The sequence below is a fragment of the Lampetra fluviatilis genome, chromosome 36 (genome assembly GCF_964198595.1).
Source record: "Lampetra fluviatilis chromosome 36, kcLamFluv1.1, whole genome shotgun sequence".
In the NCBI taxonomy this organism is placed as follows: domain Eukaryota; kingdom Metazoa; phylum Chordata; class Hyperoartia; order Petromyzontiformes; family Petromyzontidae; genus Lampetra; species Lampetra fluviatilis.
Window position 1 is genome coordinate 10,405,178 of NC_136310.1, and position 24,629 is coordinate 10,429,806.

The 24,629-nt window shown below is 51.7% G+C and overlaps 1 protein-coding gene across 1 annotated transcript in view; it reads left to right on the forward strand.

The window, feature by feature from the left end:
• The window catches only part of FARSB (phenylalanyl-tRNA synthetase subunit beta), a 31,521-nt gene extending 10,689 nt beyond the window's left edge, over positions 1 to 20,832 (forward strand). Inside the window, exons 7-17 of the mRNA XM_078873358.1 lie at positions 421 to 529; positions 1,585 to 1,655; positions 3,178 to 3,239; positions 4,803 to 4,854; positions 5,440 to 5,501; positions 15,538 to 15,745; positions 16,290 to 16,370; positions 17,132 to 17,224; positions 19,048 to 19,165; positions 19,576 to 19,743; positions 20,483 to 20,832. Coding sequence (XP_078729484.1) covers positions 421 to 529; positions 1,585 to 1,655; positions 3,178 to 3,239; positions 4,803 to 4,854; positions 5,440 to 5,501; positions 15,538 to 15,745; positions 16,290 to 16,370; positions 17,132 to 17,224; positions 19,048 to 19,165; positions 19,576 to 19,743; positions 20,483 to 20,634 — 1,176 coding nt within the window. The 3' untranslated portion in view covers positions 20,635 to 20,832. The remainder of the gene's footprint in view (positions 1 to 420; positions 530 to 1,584; positions 1,656 to 3,177; positions 3,240 to 4,802; positions 4,855 to 5,439; positions 5,502 to 15,537; positions 15,746 to 16,289; positions 16,371 to 17,131; positions 17,225 to 19,047; positions 19,166 to 19,575; positions 19,744 to 20,482) is intronic.
• The last annotated feature ends 3,797 nt before the right edge of the window (positions 20,833 to 24,629 follow it).

A 24,629-nucleotide genomic window follows, 5' to 3' on the forward strand; every position in this document is an offset into this window, starting at 1 on the left:
AGAGTTGTGGAGAAATCCTCCTGTTTCGGTCTTAAATAGAGGGAGAGATGCCATCACTTGTGAGCCAATCGGGTGCGAAGGCCAGATGGGGGGGGCGAGTTCATGTGTGCATATCAACTACAATGTGTATCCGTTACCGGTTGGGTTACTCATGGGGTAATCATACCCACACGAGCTCATGGACCTCGACCGGGTCAGCCAGCGCTCCCGTCGCGATCGCTGCAATTGTCGCCCACGCCCACCGTACCCGGTGTTCCTACGGTCAGAAACATTCCCCTCCGTTAGCCGATGGGTGAGGCGACGATTGCACGGCCGTGGCGAAACTCAAGTCGTGGGTCGCGTTCTGCCCGCGAGCCAGAGGATCTCCGCCCCTCCGAGTTGAACCCCCTGGCTCACGGAGCGGTCGTGTCTACTCCGCAGACCGACAGCCACCTCCGTCACTACCTGCACATCCTGGACGGCCGCCCCCTGTACCCCGTCATCATGGACGCTCACGGAGTCGTGCTGTCCATGCCGCCCATCATCAACGGTAGGCGCCGTGGCGTTGCCGTAGGGCAGCGTTCTTCACTTGCTTGCACTTTTGGCGATAAGACATCGTCGGTGTGAGGGGCCGCCTCACATTTGAAACCATGGGGGTCAGACAGCACGATGATGATGATGATGGGGGGGTGTTTTCACTCTTTGTGTATTGTCGGGGGGTTGTACATCAGGTGCCGCACTAAAGGCCACCAGGAGCCGCCAGTGGCCCCGTGGGCCTTGCAACGAAGAACGCGGCCGTAGGGTGTGCAGGCGGTGTAACTGCACTTGGGATTCCCAATGTGCCGGAGGGGCTCTGGTGCCAGGTTACACAAGAAGGGTAGGAAGGTGGTGGGGGGGGAGTTTGGGGTGGGGGTGGGGGGAGTTGGGGCAAGTGCTGGCAGCTGGATGGGAGGGCCCTGGCAGGGCCGGCTTGAGGCCGCGTAGGCAATGGTGGCGTCTGCCTCGGCCGCACGGCAGATGGCCGAGACTCGGCCAGGGGCGGCAGCGTCAATGCCTGCGGTGAGGCGGCTCTGTTATTGGTCGGTGTGCGTCACATGGCCTGCTCGCGTGACGATGCCGAGAGTACGCCGTTAGGGAGTGCCGCTCGCATGAGTCAAACGCGGAGACGCCAGGTAGGAGAGGGGGGGGGCAGTGATAGGAGGGGGGGGGCGCATTTAATTCCTAACAGCAGGGCCCGCGTGAACCACGGCCACGCCACTGGGTTTGGGCGTCTTAACAGCCCCACCTTCCATATTACAGCGTTTTTGGATTAGATCGCGTAAATATAAATGTGTCGTTGAACCCGGCACCACCCGACACAGCCAGTTAGTAAGGTGTGTCACGTAAACAGAACGTGCCAATTCGTTACTAGTACAGCAACACCGGTGTGTTGGAGAGTATATTCACAACATTTGCAATCTTGAGTACGACGTTTTACCAGTAATTACAACCAGCATCATCATGGGATGAATCGTCTTGACTCATGGCGGTCGCTGATCGGTCTCTCTGTGGCTCGTTCTCCCCGCTGGGTTTGCGTCGTTCCGTGCGCTCGGCTCGCTTGTGCAGGGAACCACTCGAAGATCACGCTGTCGACGAGGAACATCTTCGTCGAGTGCACGGCCACCGACCCCTACAAGGTGACAGCCGGCGGTTTCACGCTCACTCCAGCCGGACAAAAGATCACGCCCTCTGTAGCCTTAACAGAATGTTGGGGTGTTCGTGAGGAGCACCTGTGAAGGCCGACACGGCACACGAGGGGGTGGGTGGCCAGCACCATTCCTGGCCGCCTTTGTCTCCCTAGGGGCGATGTTTACTACACACCGCACCAGGTACTCATCTAAGACTGAGTCGACATACGGGAGGCCCAGGACCGGTTCAGATAATCGTCACTGGCGTTGACCGTGAGCGGGAATCGAACGCGGGACGCCAGGTTCGGAGCGCAGCGCGCTAACCGCTGCACTATCGCTCACCACACTATAACCCACACACGCACACACGACACTAACACTCACACACACTGCACCAACACTCACACACTACACCAACACTAAACCAACACTCACACCCTCGACATCAGGAGGAGTGGGGGACGATGCCAACCCCAGCCGCAAGCGATGGTGAAATTCTCGCTTGCAACTTTCATCAGCTAGCTGAGACCAGGCCACCTTGGGTTTGAATGGGGTCCTGGGTGTACACCCACCACCGGAGTGGAAGAATGGCAAGCGCATCTTACAGATGACTAGTCGATGGTCAGAGGGCAGATCAGCTCCACGGTAGGTCCTGGTGTCAAGGACATGGGCCCGCATCCGCTGCTCCGTCACTATTTAGTCCACCAACACTCACACATACACTACACCAACACTCACACACACACTACACCAACACACACGACACACACACTACACCAACACTCACACACTACATCAACACTCACACACACTACACCAACACTCACACTACACCAACACTCACACACTACACCAACACTCACACACACTACACCAACACTCACACACACACTACACCAACACACACACACTACACCAACACTCACACACTACACCAACACTCACACACACTACACCAACACACACACTACACACACACTACACCAACACTCACACACTACACCAACACTCACACACACTACACCAACACTCACACTCTCACACACTACACCAACACTCACACACACTACACCAACACTCACACACTACACCAACACTACACCAACACACACACTACACCAACACTCACACACACTACACACTACACCAACACTCACACACTACACCAACACTCACACACACACTACACCAACACTCACACACACTACACCAACACACACACTACACCAACACTCACACACACTACACACTACACCAACACACACACTACACACACACTACACCAACACTCACACACTACACCAACACTCACACACACTACACCAACACTCACACACACTACACACTACACCAACACTCACACACACTACACCAACACACACTACACCAACACTCACACACACTACACACATAGCAACTGAACCGATAAATCGGTAGCGCGGTCGTCACAGCTGTTAGCCGCCAGCGGCGCCGTCCCCGTGGAGAAGCGTTCACCGCGTGCTGCTGCTGCTGCTGCCCTTGCCCGCCCTAGGCCAAGGTCGTGCTCGACACGCTGGTGGCCATGTTCAGCGAGTACTGCGCGGAGCCCTTCACGTGAGTAGTCGCCGCTCGGCCCGGACGACTACGGCGACCAAAGCCCCTGCCCGAGAGAGAGAGAGGCCCTGCCGCCTCTCGTTCCGTGGAGCGGCGGGGCTCTGCGAGTGACCGGGGAGACCGTTGGTTACCGTCGTACGGCTCGCCCAGGGGGTCGGCAACCTGCGGCTCTTCTTGAAATTCAAAATAAATGTCTCTTCTTGTTACTTTGCTTGCCGACCCCTGACCGTTGAAGTCCAGTTCACCATGGAAGTCCAGTTCACCATGGGAGTCCAGTTCACCATGATAGTCCAGTTTACCATGGGAGTCCAGTTTACCATGGGAGTCCAGTTTACCATGGAAGTCCAGTTCACCATGGAAGTCCAGTTCACCATGGAAGTCCAGTTCACCATGGAAGTCCAGTTTACCATGGAAGTCCAATTCACCATGGGAGTCCAGTTCACCATGATAGTCCAGTTCACCATGGAAGTCCAGTTTACCATGGGAGTCCAGTTTACCATGGAAGTCCAGTTCACCATGGCAGTCCAGTTTACCATGAGAGTCCAGTTTACCATGGGAGTCCAGTTTACCATGGGAGTCCAGTTTATCATGGCAGTCCAGTTTACCATGGGAGTCCAGTTTACCATGGGAGTCCAGTTTACCATGGAAGTCCAATTCACCATGGGAGTCCAGTTCACCATGATAGTCCAGTTCACCATGGAAGTCCAGTTTACCATGGAAGTCCAGTTCACCATGGAAGTCCAGTTTACCATGGAAGTCCAGTTCACCATGGAAGTCCAGTTCATCATGGAAGTCCAGTTTACCATGGGAGTCCAGTTCACCATGATAGTCCAGTTCACCATGGGCAGGGGTGGGCAACCTGCATCTCCGGAGCCGCGCGCTGCTCTTCAAGGGCCGCCTCGTCACCGTTACTTGTTAAGGACTCGCCACTGTCTCGTATCCACCGCGTGGCATTGCGGCCCTTGAAATATTTGCGGGGTTTTATTTTTAACCGAATTCGAGAAAAATGTCTCTTGTTGTTGTTTTGGTTGACGATCCACCCCTCCCCCCCCCGGGATAGCCCAAAGCAGGTTGTGGAGTGGTGCCTTGAGCCCGTGACCGCTTTCAAACGGCCTCCTGCAAACAAATATTGACCCATCACTGGCCACCGCACCAGTCGAGCAACTGTGCAGTCGATGAATCGAACGTTATTTAATGTCGCACCCTTCACCGTAAGATCGTCACAGAATGCTTCACAAGTAAACATTATTCGCATTCGTTCAGTAACTCCTTGGGGGGGGGGACGAAACGTCATCTTGCTAAAAATCTGTACATTCAATCGCCCTTCATTGTCTGTGTGTGCACGCTATTCTCTGCGGCCGTCTGGAACGCTCTTCCGATATGAGAACTGCTTTTTGTGCTTTGTAGTTCGTTGTCCTTCCCCCGCACCTCCGATGAGCACGGTTAAACTGATGTTTAACAGCGTCCACCGTGAGCGATGTTTACGCGCGCGTCGTGAAAGGCCGCGGCGAGCACCGGCGGTGTCGTCGCCGCCGCTGTTGTGACGCCGGCCTCTCCCTGCAGGGTGGAGGCGGTGGAGGTGGTGAGCCCCGACGGACAGACGACCCTGTTCCCGGTGCGTACACCCCCCACCCCTCCCGCTCCCTTCCTCTCGCTCGTGAGCAACGGGCCTCCCGTCGTCGCGCTGCACGATCGCGAGAGACACCGTCGGCCTTCGGGAGGCCTTCATCCGGCAGTGGATTGGCGAAGGACGATGATGGACACGGGCCAGCAGAGGGCTTGCTGCGAGTGCGATTGCGTGCGCGTGTATGCGCTAACAGCCCTTGCCCCAACGGTCTGTTAAGGCTATACAGGGGGGTATCTTTGTCTTTGTGTCTATGCATAGTGGGGAGCGGTGGTGTGGCATTTAGCGCGCTGCGCTATGAACTCGGCGACCCGAGTTAGATTCTCGCTCACGGCCAACACCGGTGAGCAATATCTGAACCGGTCCTTGGCCTCCCCTAGGTCGACTCAGCCTAAAATGAGTACCTGGTGCGGTGTGTAGTAAACATCGCCACTGGGGAGACAAAGGCGGCCGGGCGTGGTGCTGGCCACCCGCCCCCTCGTGCGCCGTGCCGGACTTCATAGGTGCTGCTCGCTAACAGCACTTGCCCCCAAACAGTCTGTTGAGGCTTTACGGGGGATCTTTGTCTGCTGACAGGAGCTGCCGTACAGGACGGAGGTGCTGAGTGCCGAGTACATCAACTCTCGCGTTGGCATTCGGTGAGAGCCCCCTCCCCCAGTGGCACCGTGTAGCCGCCGTGTGTGTATGGTGTGGGCGTGTTCTATTCTATTCAAGAGACTTGACATCGCTCATCAATTAACATTGCCCATAGACTTAACATTGCCCGTAGACTTAACATTGCCCATAGACTTAACATTGTCCATAGACTTAACATTGCCCATAGACTTAACATTGCCCGTAGACTTAACATTGCCCATAGACTTAACATTGTCCATAGACTTAACATTGCCCATAGACTTAACATTGCCCGTAGACTTAACATTGCCCATAGACTTAACATTGCCCATAGACTTAACATTGCCCATAGACTTAACATTGCCCGTAGACTTAACATTGCCCATAGACTTAACATTGTCCATAGACTTAACATTGCCCATAGACTTAACATTGTCCATAGACTTAACATTGTCCATAGACTTAACATTGTCCATAGACTTGCATTGCCCGTAGACTTAACATTGTCCATAGACTTGCATTGCCCGTAGACTTAACATTGCCCATAGACTTAACATTGCCCATAGACTTAACATTGTCCATAGACTTAACATTGTCCGTAGACTTAACATTGCCCAGAGACTTAACATTGTCCATAGACTTAACATTGTCCGTAGACTTAACATTGCCCAGAGACTTAACATTGTCCATAGACTTAACATTGCCCATAGACTTAACATTGCCCAGAGACTTAACATTGCCCATAGACTTAACATTGTCCATAGACTTAACATTGCCCGTAGACTTAACATTGCCCATAGACTTAACATTGCCCATAGACTTAACATTGCCCATAGACTTAACATTGTCCGTAGACTTAACATTGCCCATAGACTTAACATTGTCCATAGACTTAACATTGCCCATAGACTTAACATTGCCCAGAGACTTAACATTGCCCATAGACTTAACATTGTCCATAGACTTAACATTGCCCGTAGACTTAACATTGTCCATAGACTTAACATTGCCCATAGACTTGCATTGCCCGTAGACTTAACATTGCCCATAGACTTAACATTGTCCATAGACTTAACATTGTCCATAGACTTAACATTGTCCATAGACTTAACATTGCCCATAGACTTGCATTGCCCGTAGACTTAACATTGCCCATAGACTTAACATTGTCCATAGACTTAACATTGTCCATAGACTTAACATTGCCCATAGACTTAACATTGTCCATAGACTTAACATTGCCCATAGACTTAACATTGTCCATAGACTTAACATTGTCCATAGACTTAACATTGTCCATAGACTTAACATTGTCCATAGACTTAACATTGTCCATAGACTTAACATTGCCCATAGACTTAACATTGTCCATAGACTTAACATTGTCCATAGACTTAACATTGTCCATAGACTTAACATTGCCCGTAGACTTAACATTGTCCATAGACTTAACATTGTCCATAGACTTAACATTGCCCATAGACTTAACATTGTCCATAGACTTAACATTGTCCATAGACTTAACATTGCCCATAGACTTAACATTGTCCATAGACTTAACATTGCCCATAGACTTAACATTGTCCATAGACTTAACATTGTCCATAGACTTAACATTGCCCATAGACTTAACATTGCCCGTAGACTTAACATTGTCCATAGACTTAACATTGCCCATAGACTTAACATTGTCCATAGACTTAACATTGCCCATAGACTTAACATTGTCCATAGACTTAACATTGTCCATAGACTTAACATTGTCCATAGACTTAACATTGCCCATAGACTTAACATTGTCCATAGACTTAACATTGTCCATAGACTTAACATTGCCCATAGACTTAACATTGTCCGTAGACTTAACATTGTCCATAGACTTAACATTGTCCGTAGACTTAACATTGCCCATAGACTTGCATTGCCCGTAGACTTAACATTGCCCATAGACTTAACATTGTCCATAGACTTAACATTGTCCATAGACTTAACATTGTCCATAGACTTAACATTGCCCATAGACTTAACATTGTCCGTAGACTTAACATTGCCCATAGACTTAACATTGCCCGTAGACTTAACATTGTCCATAGACTTAGCATTGTCCGTAGACTTAACATTGCCCATAGACTTAACATTGCCCATAGACTTAACATTGCCCATAGACTTAACATTGTCCGTAGACTTAACATTGCCCGTAGACCTAACATTGTCCATAGACTTAACATTGCCCATAGACTTAACATTGTCCATAGACTTAGCATTGCCCATAGACTTAACATTGCCCATAGACTTAACATTGCCCATAGACTTAACATTGCCCATAGACTTAACATTGTCCATAGACTTAGCATTGCCCATAGACTTAACATTGCCCATAGACCTAACATTGTCCATAGACTTAACATTGCCCATAGACTTAACATTGCCCATAGACTTAACATTGCCCATAGACTTAACATTGCCCATAGACTTAACATTGTCCGTAGACTTAACATTGCCCGTAGACCTAACATTGTCCATAGACTTAACATTGTCCGTAGACTTAACATTGTCCATAGACTTAACATTGCCCGTAGACTTAACATTGTCCGTAGACTTAACATTGCCCGTAGACCTAACATTGTCCATAGACTTAACATTGCCCATAGACTTAACATTGTCCGTAGACTTAACATTGCCCGTAGACCTAACATTGTCCATAGACTTAACATTGTCCGTAGACTTAACATTGCCCATAGACTTAACATTGCCCGTAGACTTAACATTGTCCGTAGACTTAACATTGTCCATAGACTTAACATTGTCCATAGACTTAACATTGTCCGTAGACTTAACATTGCCCAGAGACTTAACATTGCCCATAGACTTAACATTGCCCATAGACTTAACATTGCCCATAGACTTAACATTGCCCATAGACTTAACATTGCCCATAGACTTAACATTGCCCATAGACTTAACATTGTCCATAGACTTAACATTGTCCATAGACTTAACATTGTCCATAGACTTAACATTGTCCATAGACTTAACATTGTCCGTAGACTTAACATTGTCCATAGACTTAACATTGCCCATAGACTTAACATTGCCCATAGACTTAACATTGCCCATAGACTTAACATTGCCCGTAGACTTAACATTGTCCATAGACTTAACATTGTCCATAGACTTAACATTGTCCGTAGACTTAACATTGTCCATAGACTTAACATTGCCCATAGACTTAACATTGCCCATAGACTTAACATTGCCCATAGACTTAACATTGCCCATAGACTTAACATTGCCCGTAGACTTAACATTGTCCGTAGACTTAACATTGCCCGTAGACTTAACATTGTCCGTAGACTTAACATTGCCCATAGACTTAACATTGCCCATAGACTTAACATTGCCCATAGACTTAACATTGTCCATAGACTTAACATTGTCCATAGACTTAACATTGTCCATAGACTTAACATTGTCCATAGACTTAACATTGTCCATAGACTTAACATTGTCCATAGACTTAACATTGTCCGTAGACTTAACATTGTCCATAGACTTAACATTGTCCATAGACTTAACATTGCCCGTAGACTTAACATTGTCCATAGACTTAACATTGTCCATAGACTTAACATTGTCCGTAGACTTAACATTGTCCATAGACTTAACATTGCCCATAGACTTAACATTGCCCATAGACTTAACATTGCCCATAGACTTAACATTGCCCATAGACTTAACATTGCCCGTAGACTTAACATTGTCCGTAGACTTAACATTGCCCGTAGACTTAACATTGCCCATAGACTTAACATTGCCCATAGACTTAACATTGCCCATAGACTTAACATTGCCCATAGACTTAACATTGCCCATAGACTTAACATTGCCCATAGACTTAACATTGTCCATAGACTTAACATTGTCCATAGACTTAACATTGTCCGTAGACTTAACATTGCCCAGAGACTTAACATTGTCCATAGACTTAACATTGTCCGTAGACTTAACATTGCCCAGAGACTTAACATTGTCCATAGACTTAACATTGTCCGTAGACTTAACATTGCCCAGAGACTTAACATTGTCCATAGACTTAACATTGTCCGTAGACTTAACATTGTCCATAGACTTAACATTGTCCGTAGACTTAACATTGTCCAGAGACTTAACATTGTCCATAGACTTAACATTGCCCAGAGACTTAACATTGCCCAGAGACTTAACATTGCCCGTAGACTTAACATTGCCCATAGACTTAACATTGTCCATAGACTTAACATTGCCCATAGACTTAACATTGCCCGTAGACTTAACATTGTCCATAGACTTAACATTGTCCGTAGACTTAACATTGCCCAGAGACTTAACATTGTCCATAGACTTAACATTGTCCGTAGACTTAACATTGCCCAGAGACTTAACATTGTCCATAGACTTAACATTGTCCATAGACTTAACATTGTCCATAGACTTAACATTGCCCGTAGACTTAACATTGTCCATAGACTTAACATTGTCCGTAGACTTAACATTGCCCAGAGACTTAACATTGTCCATAGACTTAACATTGTCCGTAGACTTAACATTGTCCGTAGACTTAACATTGTCCGTAGACTTAACATTGTCCATAGACTTAACATTGCCCGTAGACTTAACATTGCCCATAGACTTAACATTGTCCGTAGACTTAACATTGCCCAGAGACTTAACATTGTCCGTAGACTTAACATTGCCCAGAGACTTAACATTGTCCGTAGACTTAACATTGCCCGTAGACTTAACATTGCCCGTAGACTTAACATTGTCCATAGACTTAACATTGTCCATAGACTTAACATTGCCCGTAGACTTAACATTGTCCATAGACTTAACATTGCCCGTAGACTTAACATTGCCCGTAGACTTAACATTGTCCATAGACTTAACATTGCCCGTAGACTTAACATTGTCCGTAGACTTAACATTGCCCAGAGACTTAACATTGTCCGTAGACTTAACATTGCCCGTAGACTTAACATTGCCCGTAGACTTAACATTGCCCATAGACTTAACATTGTCCATAGACTTAACATTGCCCGTAGACTTAACATTGCCCGTAGACTTAACATTGCCCGTAGACTTAACATTGTCCATAGACTTAACATTGCCCGTAGACTTAACATTGCCCATAGACTTAACATTGCCCATAGACTTAACATTGTCCGTAGACTTAACATTGCCCAGAGACTTAACATTGTCCGTAGACTTAACATTGCCCAGAGACTTAACATTGTCCGTAGACTTAACATTGTCCATAGACTTAACATTGTCCGTAGACTTAACATTGCCCAGAGACTTAACATTGTCCGTAGACTTAACATTGCCCGTAGACTTAACATTGTCCGTAGACTTAACATTGCCCGTAGACTTAACATTGCCCAGAGACTTAACATTGCCCGTAGACTTAACATTGCCCATAGACTTAACATTGCCCGTAGACTTAACATTGTCCGTAGACTTAACATTGCCCGTAGACTTAACATTGTCCATAGACTTAACATTGCCCGTAGACTTAACATTGCCCATAGACTTAACATTGCCCATAGACTTAACATTGTCCGTAGACTTAACATTGCCCAGAGACTTAACATTGTCCGTAGACTTAACATTGCCCAGAGACTTAACATTGTCCGTAGACTTAACATTGTCCATAGACTTAACATTGTCCGTAGACTTAACATTGCCCAGAGACTTAACATTGTCCGTAGACTTAACATTGCCCGTAGACTTAACATTGTCCATAGACTTAACATTGTCCGTAGACTTAACATTGCCCAGAGACTTAACATTGTCCGTAGACTTAACATTGCCCGTAGACTTAACATTGTCCGTAGACTTAACATTGCCCAGAGACTTAACATTGCCCATAGACTTAACATTGCCCGTAGACTTAACATTGTCCATAGACTTAACATTGTCCATAGACTTAACATTGTCCGTAGACTTAACATTGCCCAGAGACTTAACATTGCCCATAGACTTAACATTGCCCGTAGACTTAACATTGTCCATAGACTTAACATTGCCCGTAGACTTAACATTGTCCGTAGACTTAACATTGCCCAGAGACTTAACATTGCCCATAGACTTAACATTGCCCATAGACTTAACATTGCCCGTAGACTTAACATTGTCCATAGACTTAACATTGTCCATAGACTTAACATTGTCCGTAGACTTAACATTGCCCATAGACTTAACATTGCCCGTAGACTTAACATTGCCCATAGACTTAACATTGCCCGTAGACTTAACATTGTCCATAGACTTAACATTGTCCGTAGACTTAACATTGCCCGTAGACTTAACATTGTCCATAGACTTAACATTGTCCATAGACTTAACATTGTCCGTAGACTTAACATTGCCCATAGACTTAACATTGCCCGTAGACTTAACATTGCCCATAGACTTAACATTGCCCGTAGACTTAACATTGTCCATAGACTTAACATTGTCCGTAGACTTAACATTGCCCGTAGACTTAACATTGTCCATAGACTTAACATTGCCCATAGACTTAACATTGTCCATAGACTTAACATTGTCCGTAGACTTAACATTGTCCATAGACTTAACATTGTCCATAGACTTAACATTGTCCATAGACTTAACATTGCCCATAGACTTAACATTGTCCATAGACTTAACATTGCCCATAGACTTAACATTGTCCATAGACTTAACATTGTCCATAGACTTAACATTGTCCGTAGACTTAACATTGTCCATAGACTTAACATTGCCCATAGACTTAACATTGCCCATAGACTTAACATTGTCCATAGACTTAACATTGTCCGTAGACTTAACATTGTCCATAGACTTAACATTGTCCATAGACTTAACATTGTCCATAGACTTAACATTGTCCATAGACTTAACATTGTCCATAGACTTAACATTGCCCATAGACTTAACATTGTCCATAGACTTAACATTGTCCGTAGACTTAACATTGCCCGTAGACTTAACATTGTCCATAGACTTAACATTGCCCGTAGACTTAACATTGCCCGTAGACTTAACATTGTCCATAGACTTAACATTGCCCGTAGACTTAACATTGCCCATAGACTTAACATTGTCCATAGACTTAACATTGCCCGTAGACTTAACATTGCCCGTAGACTTAACATTGTCCATAGACTTAACATTGTCCATAGACTTAACATTGCCCATAGACTTAACATTGTCCATAGACTTAACATTGTCCGTAGACTTAACATTGTCCGTAGACTTAACATTGTCCATAGACTTAACATTGCCCGTAGACTTAACATTGCCCGTAGACTTAACATTGTCCATAGACTTAACATTGTCCATAGACTTAACATTGTCCATAGACTTAACATTGTCCATAGACTTAACATTGCCCGTAGACTTAACATTGCCCGTAGACTTAACATTGTCCATAGACTTAACATTGTCCATAGACTTAACATTGTCCATAGACTTAACATTGCCCATAGACTTAACATTGTCCATAGACTTAACATTGTCCATAGACTTAACATTGTCCATAGACTTAACATTGCCCGTAGACTTAACATTGCCCATAGACTTAACATTGTCCATAGACTTAACATTGTCCATAGACTTAACATTGTCCATAGACTTAACATTGTCCATAGACTTAACATTGTCCATAGACTTAACATTGTCCATAGACTTAACATTGTCCATAGACTTAACATTGTCCATAGACTTAACATTGCCCGTAGACTTAACATTGCCCGTAGACTTAACATTGCCCGTAGACTTAACATTGCCCATAGACTTAACATTGTCCATAGACTTAACATTGTCCATAGACTTAACATTGTCCATAGACTTAACATTGCCCATAGACTTAACATTGCCCGTAGACTTAACATTGTCCGTAGACTTAACATTGTCCATAGACTTAACATTGTCCGTAGACTTAACATTGTCCGTAGACTTAACATTGTCCATAGACTTAACATTGTCCATAGACTTAACATTGTCCATAGACTTAACATTGTCCATAGACTTAACATTGTCCGTAGACTTAACATTGTCCGTAGACTTAACATTGTCCGTAGACTTAACATTGTCCGTAGACTTAACATTGTCCATAGACTTAACATTGTCCATAGACTTAACATTGTCCATAGACTTAACATTGCCCAGAGACTTAACATTGCCCATAGACTTAACATTGCCCAGAGACTTAACATTGTCCATAGACTTAACATTGTCCATAGACTTAACATTGTCCATAGACTTAACATTGTCCATAGACTTAACATTGCCCAGAGACTTAACATTGTCCATAGACTTAACATTGTCCATAGACTTAACATTGTCCGTAGACTTAACATTGCCCGTAGACTTAACATTGCCCGTAGACTTAACATTGCCCATAGACTTAACATTGCCCAGAGACTTAACATTGTCCATAGACTTAACATTGCCCGTAGACTTAACATTGCCCGTAGACTTAACATTGCCCATAGACTTAACATTGTCCATAGACTTAACATTGCCCGTAGACTTAACATTGTCCATAGACTTAACATTGTCCATAGACTTAACATTGTCCGTAGACTTAACATTGTCCGTAGACTTAACATTGTCCGTAGACTTAACATTGTCCGTAGACTTAACATTGTCCATAGACTTAACATTGTCCATAGACTTAACATTGTCCATAGACTTAACATTGCCCAGAGACTTAACATTGCCCATAGACTTAACATTGCCCAGAGACTTAACATTGTCCATAGACTTAACATTGTCCATAGACTTAACATTGTCCATAGACTTAACATTGTCCATAGACTTAACATTGCCCAGAGACTTAACATTGTCCATAGACTTAACATTGTCCATAGACTTAACATTGTCCGTAGACTTAACATTGCCCGTAGACTTAACATTGCCCGTAGACTTAACATTGCCCATAGACTTAACATTGCCCAGAGACTTAACATTGTCCATAGACTTAACATTGCCCGTAGACTTAACATTGTCCGTAGACTTAACATTGCCCATAGACTTAACATTGCCCATAGACTTAACATTGCCCGTAGACTTAACATTGCCCATAGACTTAACATTGCCCATAGACTTAACATTGCCCATAGACTTAACATTGCCCATAGACTTAACATTGCCCATAGACTTAACATTGCCCATAGACTTAACATTGCCCATAGACTACCATAGACGAGTATTCCCCAACAGACGACTCTGTTATTGCGCGTGGCGATGTGCGATGGTGCTCAAGAGCGAGACGCCAATGTGGAGTTCTGCTGCTGGCCTTCAGGAGTGGGAGTTCGCGTCGTTCTGTTGTTCCTCATCCACCGTTGAAGGAGCGTGGACTGTGGTGCTTTACTGAATGGTCCATAGATTATATCATATATAATATATAATATGGACCATATAGGGCATAGTTCTGACCATCCACCCCCTCGTGTGCCCTGCCGCAGGGCCTTCATCGGTGCTCGCTAACAGCACTTGCCCCAACAGTCTGTTGAGGCTATGGGGGATCTTTGTACGCGGCCAGATGTTATCTCCTTCGCCAAGTATGCAGGAGGTTGTGGGTTCGATCCCGACCCCGACACCTGTATATTTTGGGTTTGCGTGTTCTCCCTGTGGTCGCGTGGATTTCCCTCCAGGTCCTCCAGTTTTACCCTCCACGTTTAGAATCGACATCACGCATTTAGAGTGTTTGGCTGCCATAACTATCCAGCTCAGTGGGCCTTAACTGGTAAAATAGAAATAGTTGAGTCTCCCTCCACATTTAGAATCAACGTGCATTTAGATTATATGGCTGCTACGATAAATATCCACGTGACGATAAGCCACTTCGTTGGGCTATCAGTCGTGGCCAGGTCGCTTCTGAAAAAGAGCTCCATATAGCTCAGTGGGCCTTAACTGGTTTAAAAAAATATATAATAGTTCAGTGTCCGTGTTGTGCCACCTGTGCGCGTCCCCAAGTCGCTGCTGACCCCCCGTGCCGCCCCCCTCCCCTCCCCCGGCGCCGCGGGCCAGCGAGTCCCCGGAGCGGCTGGCGCGCCTGCTCACGCGCATGTGCCTCAAGTCAGAGGTGGCCCCCGACGGCTCCCAGATCCGCGTGGAGATCCCGCCGATCCGCTCCGACATCATCCACGCCTGCGACATCATGGAGGACGCCGCCATCGCCTACGGCTTCAACAACATCGTCCGCACCATCCCGGGCACCCTCACCATCGCCCACCAGGTGAGCACGGACGATGGTAAGAACTCTCCCGGGGGGTAGAGGCCGCTCATTTTGAAGGCTGGCGGCGATTCTCCTCCGTGCTTCGGAGGAGGCGGGATTTCCCGCGCTTCGCGCGTGCAACTGTACATACGTTCAACTACTTTCGCACGGTACGTACGTGGCCAACCGCGCTAATCGTGCACCGTGCGCGTGCTGGGGCCGCCTCCATTCGGGAAAACGTTCAAGCCCGCCCTGTGCCGGGGACGCGGCAACATTGCCGTCATTCCCCCGTGTTTGCCTTGCGTGCGTGCGTGCTCCCGCGTGTTCCCGTGCGTGCGTCCGTGCGTGTGTGTGTGCGGCGTTTGTGCTACGAACCCGCCACCCGAGTTCGATTCCCGCTCACGACCAACATCGGTGACGAACGTCTGAACCGGTCCATTGCCGTGGCCACCCACCCCCTCCTGTGCCGTGCCGGACTTAATAGGCGCTACTCACTAACAGCACTTGCCCTTACAGTCTGTTAAGTCTACGCGGGGGGGATCTTTGTCTTTGCCTGCATGTGCAGTTTCCTCTCAACAAGCTGACAGACCTGCTGCGGGTGGACGTGGCAGCCGCGGGCTTCACGGAGGCGCTCACCTTCGCGCTGGTACGAGGGGGGGGGGGTGGGGCTGGCTCGGGTCTCCCGTGTCCGCTCGCCGCTCATCAACCCCATCGCACGACGGCCGCTACCGCAGGGCCTGCGCCGCTCGCGTAGCGCGCCCCGGGCTGCGGCGCCAGACCTTGAGGGTCCGCGGCCCGCGTGTGAACGGTGGTTGCCGCGAGGTGGCTTGGGACGCGAGTGGCCGGGCGGGTGCGGCGAGAGTGTGGACATAGGATTGAGTGCGAGTGGTGGTCGTGGTGCAAGTGGTTGTCGTGGTGCGAGTGTGTGTGTGCGCGCGAGTGTGGGGGACAGCGAGGGTGTGGTGCGTGTGAGTGTGGGGGACAGCGTGGGTGTGGTGCATGTGAGTGTGCGCGAGTGTGGGGGACAGCGTGGGTGTGGTGCGTGTGTGTGTGCGTGGGGACTAGTGGGGAGCGGCAGTGTGTAGCGGTTCGCGTGCTGCGCCACAAACCCGGCAACCCGAGTTCAATTCCGCTCGCGGCCAACGTCAGTGACGGATATCGGAACCACCCCTGGGCCTCCTCTGGATTGTCTCCTCCTTCATTGAGCATCCTGCGCCGCGTGTAAACATCGTCGCTGGGGAGACAAAGGCGGCTGGCCGTCGGTGCCGGCGACCCACCCCTTCGTGCGCCGTGCTCACAAACAGCTCTCGTCCCAAACAGCCCGCTCAACGCTGCACCCCGGGGGATCTTTGTCTTTGGTGTGGACCGCGAGCGCTGCTCTCTCTCTCTCTCTCGCCCCGCCGGCAGTGCTCCCACGAGGACGTGACGGAGAAGCTGCTGCGGGACGTGGGCAGCACGCACGCCGTGCTCATCGCCAACCCCAAGAGCACCGACTTCCAGGTGGCCTCCACGCCCCCCCCCCACACTCCCCCTGCCCCCCCCCACTCCCCCCGCACTCCCCCTGCCCCCCCCCCACTCCCCCTGCCCCCCCCGCACTCCCCCTGCCCCCCCCCCACACTCCCCCTGCCCCCCCCCACACTCCCCCTGCCCCCCCCCACACTCCCCCTGCCCCCCCCCCACACTCCCCCTGCCCCCCCCACACTCCCCCTGCCCCCCCCCCGCACTCCCCCTGCCCCCCCCCCACACTCCCCCTGCCCCCCCCACACTCCCCCTGCCCCCCCCCTGCTCCCCCCCCACTCCCCCTGCCCCCCCCGCACTCCCCCTGCCCCCCCCCCCACACTCCCCCTGCCCCCCCCCACACTCCCCCTGCCCCCCCACACACTCCCCCTGCCCCCCCACACACCCCCCCCGCTCCCCCTGCCCCCCCCCCACTCCCCCTGCCCCCCCCGCACTCCCCCTGCCCCCCCCCCACACTCCCCCTGCCCCCCCCCACACTCCCCCTGCCCCCCCCCACACTCCCCCTGCCCCCCCCCACACTCCCCCTGCCCCCCCCCCACACTCCCCCTGCCCCCCCCACACTCCCCCTGCCCCCCCCCCGCACTCCCCCTGCCCCCCCCCCACACTCCCCCTGCCCCCCCCACACTCCCCCTGCCCCCCCCCTGCTCCCCCCCCACTCCCCCTGCCCCCCCCGCACTCCCCCTGCCCCCCCCCCCACACTCCCCCTGCCCCCCCCCCACACTCCCCCTGCCCCCCCCACACTCCCCCTGCCCCCCCCCCGCACTCCCCCTGCTCCCCCTGCCCCCCCCCGCACTCCCCCTGCCCCCCCCCGCACTCCCCCTGCCCCCCCCACACTCCCCCTGCCCCCCCACCCCCTCCCCCTGCCCCCCCACACTCCTCCCACACTTCCCCTGCCCCCCCCCCCCCACAGCACCTGCACGGCCGCGGTCGTCACGGCGACGCGGGTGGTGATGGCGCGCGGGGAGCGGTCGTAGTGTAGCGGGTAGCCGCGCCACCGGTGAGCCGGGTTCGATTCCCACTCACAGCCACCAACACCGGTGACGATTACCTGAACCCGTCCTGGGCCTCCTCTAGGTCGACTCGGCCTCAAACGAGTCCCTGGTGCGGTGTAAAAACATCGCCAGGAGGGAGACAAACTGCGGCCGGGCGTGGCGCTGACCACCCCCCCCCTCTCGCGTGCCGTGCCGGCCTTCGCAGGCGCTGCTGCTGCTCGCTAACAGCGCTCGCCCCGACAGTCTGTTATAGGCGACAGGAGGGGGGTCTTTGTGTTTGATTGGCGCGCGTGTGTGGGGTGGCGCGCGTGTGTGGGGTGGCGCGCGTGTGTGGGGTGGCGCGCGTGTGTGGGGTGGCGCGCGTGTGGGGTGGCGCGCGTGTGTGGTGGCGCGTGTGGTGGCGCGTGTGTGGGGTGGCGCGTGTGTGGTGGCGCGTGTGTGGGGTGGCGCGTGTGTGTGTGGTGGCGCGTGTGTGTGGTGGCGTGTGTGGGGTGGCGTGTGTGTGGTGGCGTGTGTGTGGTGGCGTGTGTGTGGTGGCGCGTGTGTGTGGTGGCGTATGTGGGGTGGCGTGTGTGTGGTGGCGTGTGTGTGGTGGCGTGTGTGTGGTGGCGTGTGTGGGGTGGCGTGTGTGGGGTGGCGTGTGTGGTGGCGTGTGTGTGGTGGCGTGTGTGTGGTGGCGCGTGTGTGGTGGCGCGTGTGGGGTGGCGCGTGTGTGGTGGGGCGTGTGTGGTGGCGTGTGTGTGGTGGCGTGTGTGGGGGTGGCGTGTGTGGGGTGGCGTGTGTGGGGTGGCGTGTGTGGGGTGGCATGCCCAGGTGGCGCGCACCACTCTGCTCCCCGGCCTCCTCAAGACGATCGCCGCAAACCGCAACATGCCGCTGCCTCTCAAGCTCTTTGAGATCTCGGACGTCGTGCTGCAGGACTCGAGCACAGGTGAGGGAGGGTGGTGACGCACAGGTGAGGAGGAGTGGGACACACAGGTGTGAGTGGGATACAGGTGAGGGAGAGTGGGACACAGGTGAGAATGTCCGTCCTGCTGACCACCCAACAACCCACGTGCCGTGCCAGCCTTCATAAGTGCTACTTGTGTGCAGTTTGTGTTTAGAAGTTTGTTGTCCTTCCCCCACACCTCCGATGAGCGCGGTTGGCTACGTACGGTGCGAAAGAAGTTCAACATACACCCATAAATCGGTGCTGCTACTCGCGAACAGCCCTTGCTCCAGCAGTCTGTTAAGGACACACGGGGTGCGGGGTCTGCCTCACGTGTGAGCGCGTGCATGTGTGCGTTAGTCTACGTGCGTGTGCATTCGTGGATTCACGCGTGTGCGCGTGTGACCGTGCAGACGTGGGCACGCGTAACGAGCGCCGCCTCTGCGCCGTCTACTACAACAAGGCCCCGGGCTTCGAGGTGATCCACGGCCTCCTCGACCGCGTCATGCAGCTGCTGGCGGTCGCGAGCCGCTACTCGGCGCCGGGCAACGACAAGGCCTACCACATCGAGGCAGACCAGGGTAGCGTGCGCCCAATCGCGCACCGAATCACGCACCGCGAACACCGACACGCACGCGCGTGTGCGTAGTGGGGAGCGGTAGTGTAGCGGTTAGCGCATGGGCGGAGTTTGCACACCTTTATTAGTTTTCTTTTCAGTCGTTTACAATTAAGATAAAAAATTAATTTAATTATATGCATTTGTTCTCCCCGTGGGCGCGTGGATTTTTCTCCGGGTCCTCCGGTTTTTCTCTCCACATTGAGAAACGTGCATTTAGAGTGTTTGGCTGCTCTAAATGTCCACATGATAAGCCACTTCATTGAACTATCACTTGTGGCCAGGTCACTTCTGAAAAGAGCCATATCGCTGTGTGCTTTAGCTGGTAAAATAAAAAGTTTCGTTTAGTTTACATCTCAGTCAACCCATGGCACCTGGGTCTGTTCCGTAACATCTTTGCCAGCGGAGCCTTTGACACTTCACGTGGCCTCCAAGTGCACCTAGCATGGCACGAGCTCCGTGGTGACGTCACCACCACTTGAGTGGTGAACGGCGGTCGTTGTTGGCGAAGCCTCACCTGTGTGTGTGTGCGCGCGTTGTGTGTGTGTGCGTGTGTGTGCACGTTGTCTGTGTGCGTGTGTGTGTGTGCGCGCGTTGTGTGTGTGTGCTTGCGTGTGCGCGTTGGTTGTGTGCGTGTTGTGCGTGCGTTGTGTGTGTGCGCGTTGTGTGTGTGTGTGTGCGTGTGTGTGCGTGCCGCCGCGCAGACCCCACTTTCTTCACGGGGCGGTGTGCGATGGTGCGCGTGGGCTCCGCGCCCGTGGGCCGACTCGGCGTGCTGCACCCGGGCGTGCTCGCCCAGTTCGACCTCTCGCTGCCGTGCGCCGCCCTCGAGATGTCGCTGGAGCCCTTCCTGTGACGCGGGGGGGGGGGAGACGCTCGGCGCAGAGGGTCGCCGTCGGTCCGTAACAAACTCCTCCCGCGCAGCTGACGTCACCACGGCAGTCTCGCATGAATTGACCACTTGTAACGTGCCCCTGTCCCTCCATCCCCCTCCCCCCCTGCCGGCCCAGCCGTGCCAGCCCAGCTTACCCCCCTCTGAATAAAGAAACGAGACACGGGACGACTTTTTGTGCTTCTGCTGCGTGCGGTGCCGGCGGCTGGCGGTGCTGCTGGTGGTTGTGGTGCCGGGCGGCGGCGTGGGGAGCGGTGGTACAGCGGTCGGCGCGCTGCGCGAATCGTCGCTGGCCAACGCCTGCGACGATTATCTGAACGGTTCCTGGGCCTCCCCTAGGTTGACTCGGTCTCAAATGAGTACCTGGCGCAGTGTGTAAACATCGCCACTGGGGAGACAAAGGCGGTCGGGCACGGTGCGGGCCAATCTATCTCCTTGTGTGCCGTGCCGGCTTTAATAGGTACTCACTAACAAGCACCTGCCCCAACAGTGTGTTCAGACTATACAGAGGATCTGTATGCCTTTGAGTGTGGTGTGGTGTTGGCTGTGTCGCTGAGGAATACGAGGAGTGGGGCTTTTGGCAAGACGATGCTGCGATCGGACAATGCCAGATGAGGTCGCTACGATGCCAGGAGGATGCCATTGTTTTCAAATGACATTTTGCTCAGGGGGGTGGGGGGGGGTTAATTTCAGCCAGGCCTGTCCCAAATCAACAACCCGGAAAACATCCGCACCAGCACACCACATCCGTATACACCGTTACCTCTTTGCTACTACGGCCTGTGGCTACTCTGCAGTTGCCGCCTTGCGGTGTGGGTGGTGTTTGGCACTTACCAAGCCAGGTGTGCGGTCACTGCAATCACCGACTGCGGGGGACACGCGGGGGTCACAGTCTCGTCGGGCGGGCCCGTGCAGATTACGCTTTGCAGTAAAACTTTTATTCTTGTAAATTTTGACAACACCGCATTACAATGTATATATGTTACACAAACACGTGACAAGATAACACTTCAAAACGATGACCTCTTGCAGTTACACAGGTTTCAGACGATGATGCCGATTCGATGATGGAGATGTATAATCATGATGATGAATATATAATTTTACTGGTGATAAAGTGATTCATATCTATTAATAAATACATCCATAGTAAAAATCATGTCGGAAAAATCAACGCGTTGGCGAAATGACCATGGCAGTTAAAGGCGACCGACAACGACCGATCCGCGAGAGATCCACGGCCTCCAACGAAGCCAAGCGGCGCAAAGCACGGCGACACGAAGACGGCGGCACGCACGGCGGGCGGGCGGGCGGGCGGCACGTCCGAACGATACACAAACGCGACTCCCTTGATAGACACAAAATCGAGGTACGTTACCGAGAGAGGCTGTTGTTACACTGGGCCCGGGGGGGTTGCGGGGAGGAACGGTCGTGACACGATTCTCCCATCGCTGTAGATCGCTGTAGGTAGGCCATCGTGAGAATAATAATTGTCATCATGATGATACCCTCGTTTTCACTGGCATATCCGGGCCCCAGATATGCTGAGCCAGAACCAAACAAACGGTGCTACGCTGCTGGCATCACAAGGAGGCATCTGACTTGGGGGGGGCAGGAGGGCCTGGGGCGGCACGAACGACGCACCGGTTGCGTGCGACATCCGTCGCCGCGCGGTGACGACACGGCAGCACCGACGACTCGGTTGCCCTACTACGGCGACACGGGTCCGGCTTCTGCGGTGGAAAAACAACCCGGAGCCACGCCGGGCTGGCTCAGCACGGGCTCGGGTTGTGCGGTGGAAAAGTTGCACGAGATTACCTGCCGCACGCCAAAGGTAGCGGCGGGACCACCGCCAACCTATACCGTATCCCCACGCCTGCAAAAGGTGACGCTGAGGCAGGCCACTCTACGAAATCCTCGGTAATTCTCAGTCATCCCAAACCGCCGTGAAACGTCCTTCGCCAGAACCGTCGTGCCAACCGCAACAATGGCCACCGGTGGGGGGAGGGAGGGGAGACGAGAGGGGGGAGGGGGTGCAAATTTTCCAAACCACGTTTTCGGGAAAGAATCGAGGCAACGCACAGGAGCTGTGGGGGAAACCGTCCTTTCCAGCCGGGGTCTCGGCACAAAGCAGCGGCGCGGACAATCCAAAACGTGCAACAAAAGCAAACAAAACCGCGCAACGCGTTGAGACGCTGCTACGATGGCAGGGTGAACTGCGAATGTCTGTGCCCCCGCAAAGGCCATGTACGCTTCCCACCGTGTGTGTAAACATTTGCAATCGTTTCAGCTCAAGGCCGCGCAACATCAAAAATACTCGTCGCTTGGTGGAGCAGCTACTTTCCTCTTCGCTGCAATCGTTACAACGGCGACGCAAAATAAATCATCGCCCTACTTCACCGTCGTTACCCATGATGACCATCGAATGTGGATAAAGATCGCTGCACCAACCCCCCCCCCCCCCCCCGAAAAAGCACGCCGGTTCATGGCACAAGGGCACAATCCTCTGCCACAGTCCACCGCTTGCAAAACCGCGACCAAGGCAACGATTCGATTGCCTCTCGACAAAGGCCACGCCCCAGGCGGCTCCGATGGCCTCGCCACGCTGCCGCCCGTCCGAGATAATCGCTCCTATCGCTCCCCTACCCCTGCTACTGGCACGGTCGGGCTGCCCCGAACGGCATCACAACTGCAGCAGGCTCGTCACGTCACCTCGACTGCAGCGGCTCGCTGCTGCCTCCACGTGCCGCCGCCAACTCCCGGTTATCCGCAGGAACGGTGGGGGACTAAAAGGGTGGCTCAGATTTCCCCCCAAAAAATTACGTTTACGTCAGGCGAAGCGTCGCATTTAATGTTTCGCTAGGTTTTTGCTTTTAAGAAAAAGCTGTTTCGCAGGACACCCAAAGACCCCAATACGTCAAGCAGGCAGTCAACAAACAGCCCCATTATTTGAAGGTGTAATACGTGCACGCTGATGCCAACACGTACACGTCTTAAGGGTTTATTACGGCGCCTCCGGAATTGAGCAAGGTTGGAAGAAGTTTGGCAAAGGGAGACGACGTAGAATTGGAGGGGGGGGGGTGGGGAGGGGGGCATCGTCCGTCACTGCTTTTAAAAGTACCGATCGGAATTGGAATCTTTCTTCGTCCTGGAGAAATCCAATGAGCTACGGGGCTCTTTTCCACAGATGTCCAGCAGCTGTAAGCGGTCCAACTTGCCGACGCGTTTGCGCTCACGCGGGCACCGAGCCAGTGACCCCCGACGGGGTGAGGATCAGCTAAATAACCAAACCAACGCGTGCGTGCGTTGCACGCGAGGAAAAATATTTTGATCCAATGTTTTTTACCGCTCACACGGCCGATCCGCAGCCCGGGACACGATCCACCGCGAGCAGGAACGGGAGTTGACCGTCACGCTCGGACCGACAGCCAAATCGAAGATTTTACAGATAATCTCGGTTTAACACCACCGACACAGCCAATTAGTAAGGTTTGTCACGTAAACAGAACGTGCCAATTCGTTACTAGTTCAGCACACCGGTGTGTTGGAGAGTAAACCCACTCCAACATTTACAATTCGAGTACCGTGACGTTTCACCAGTAACTACAACAACCAGCATCATCAGGCAGACAGCCAGAGTTGTGAACGCGTCACCAATTGGCACGTTTTATTGACGTGACGAATCTTACGAATTGGCCGTGTCGGGTGGGTGGCGGGTTTGACGACATAACATTTACATATTTACGCGCTCTAACCCAAAAACCTCGATTATTGGCAGATAATCTCGACGTTGAAAACGACAGCGCAGCTCGCTTTGACGTATAAAAATCTCGCGGGGGACTGGGGGGGCGAGTTTTGCGCGGGGGGGGGGGCGACCACAGCGGAGCGACGTGATCCCCCCCCCCGGACTGACTGCATTTGGAGGCCGGGTGTGAGCGTGGGTCCCCCGAACAGAAGGC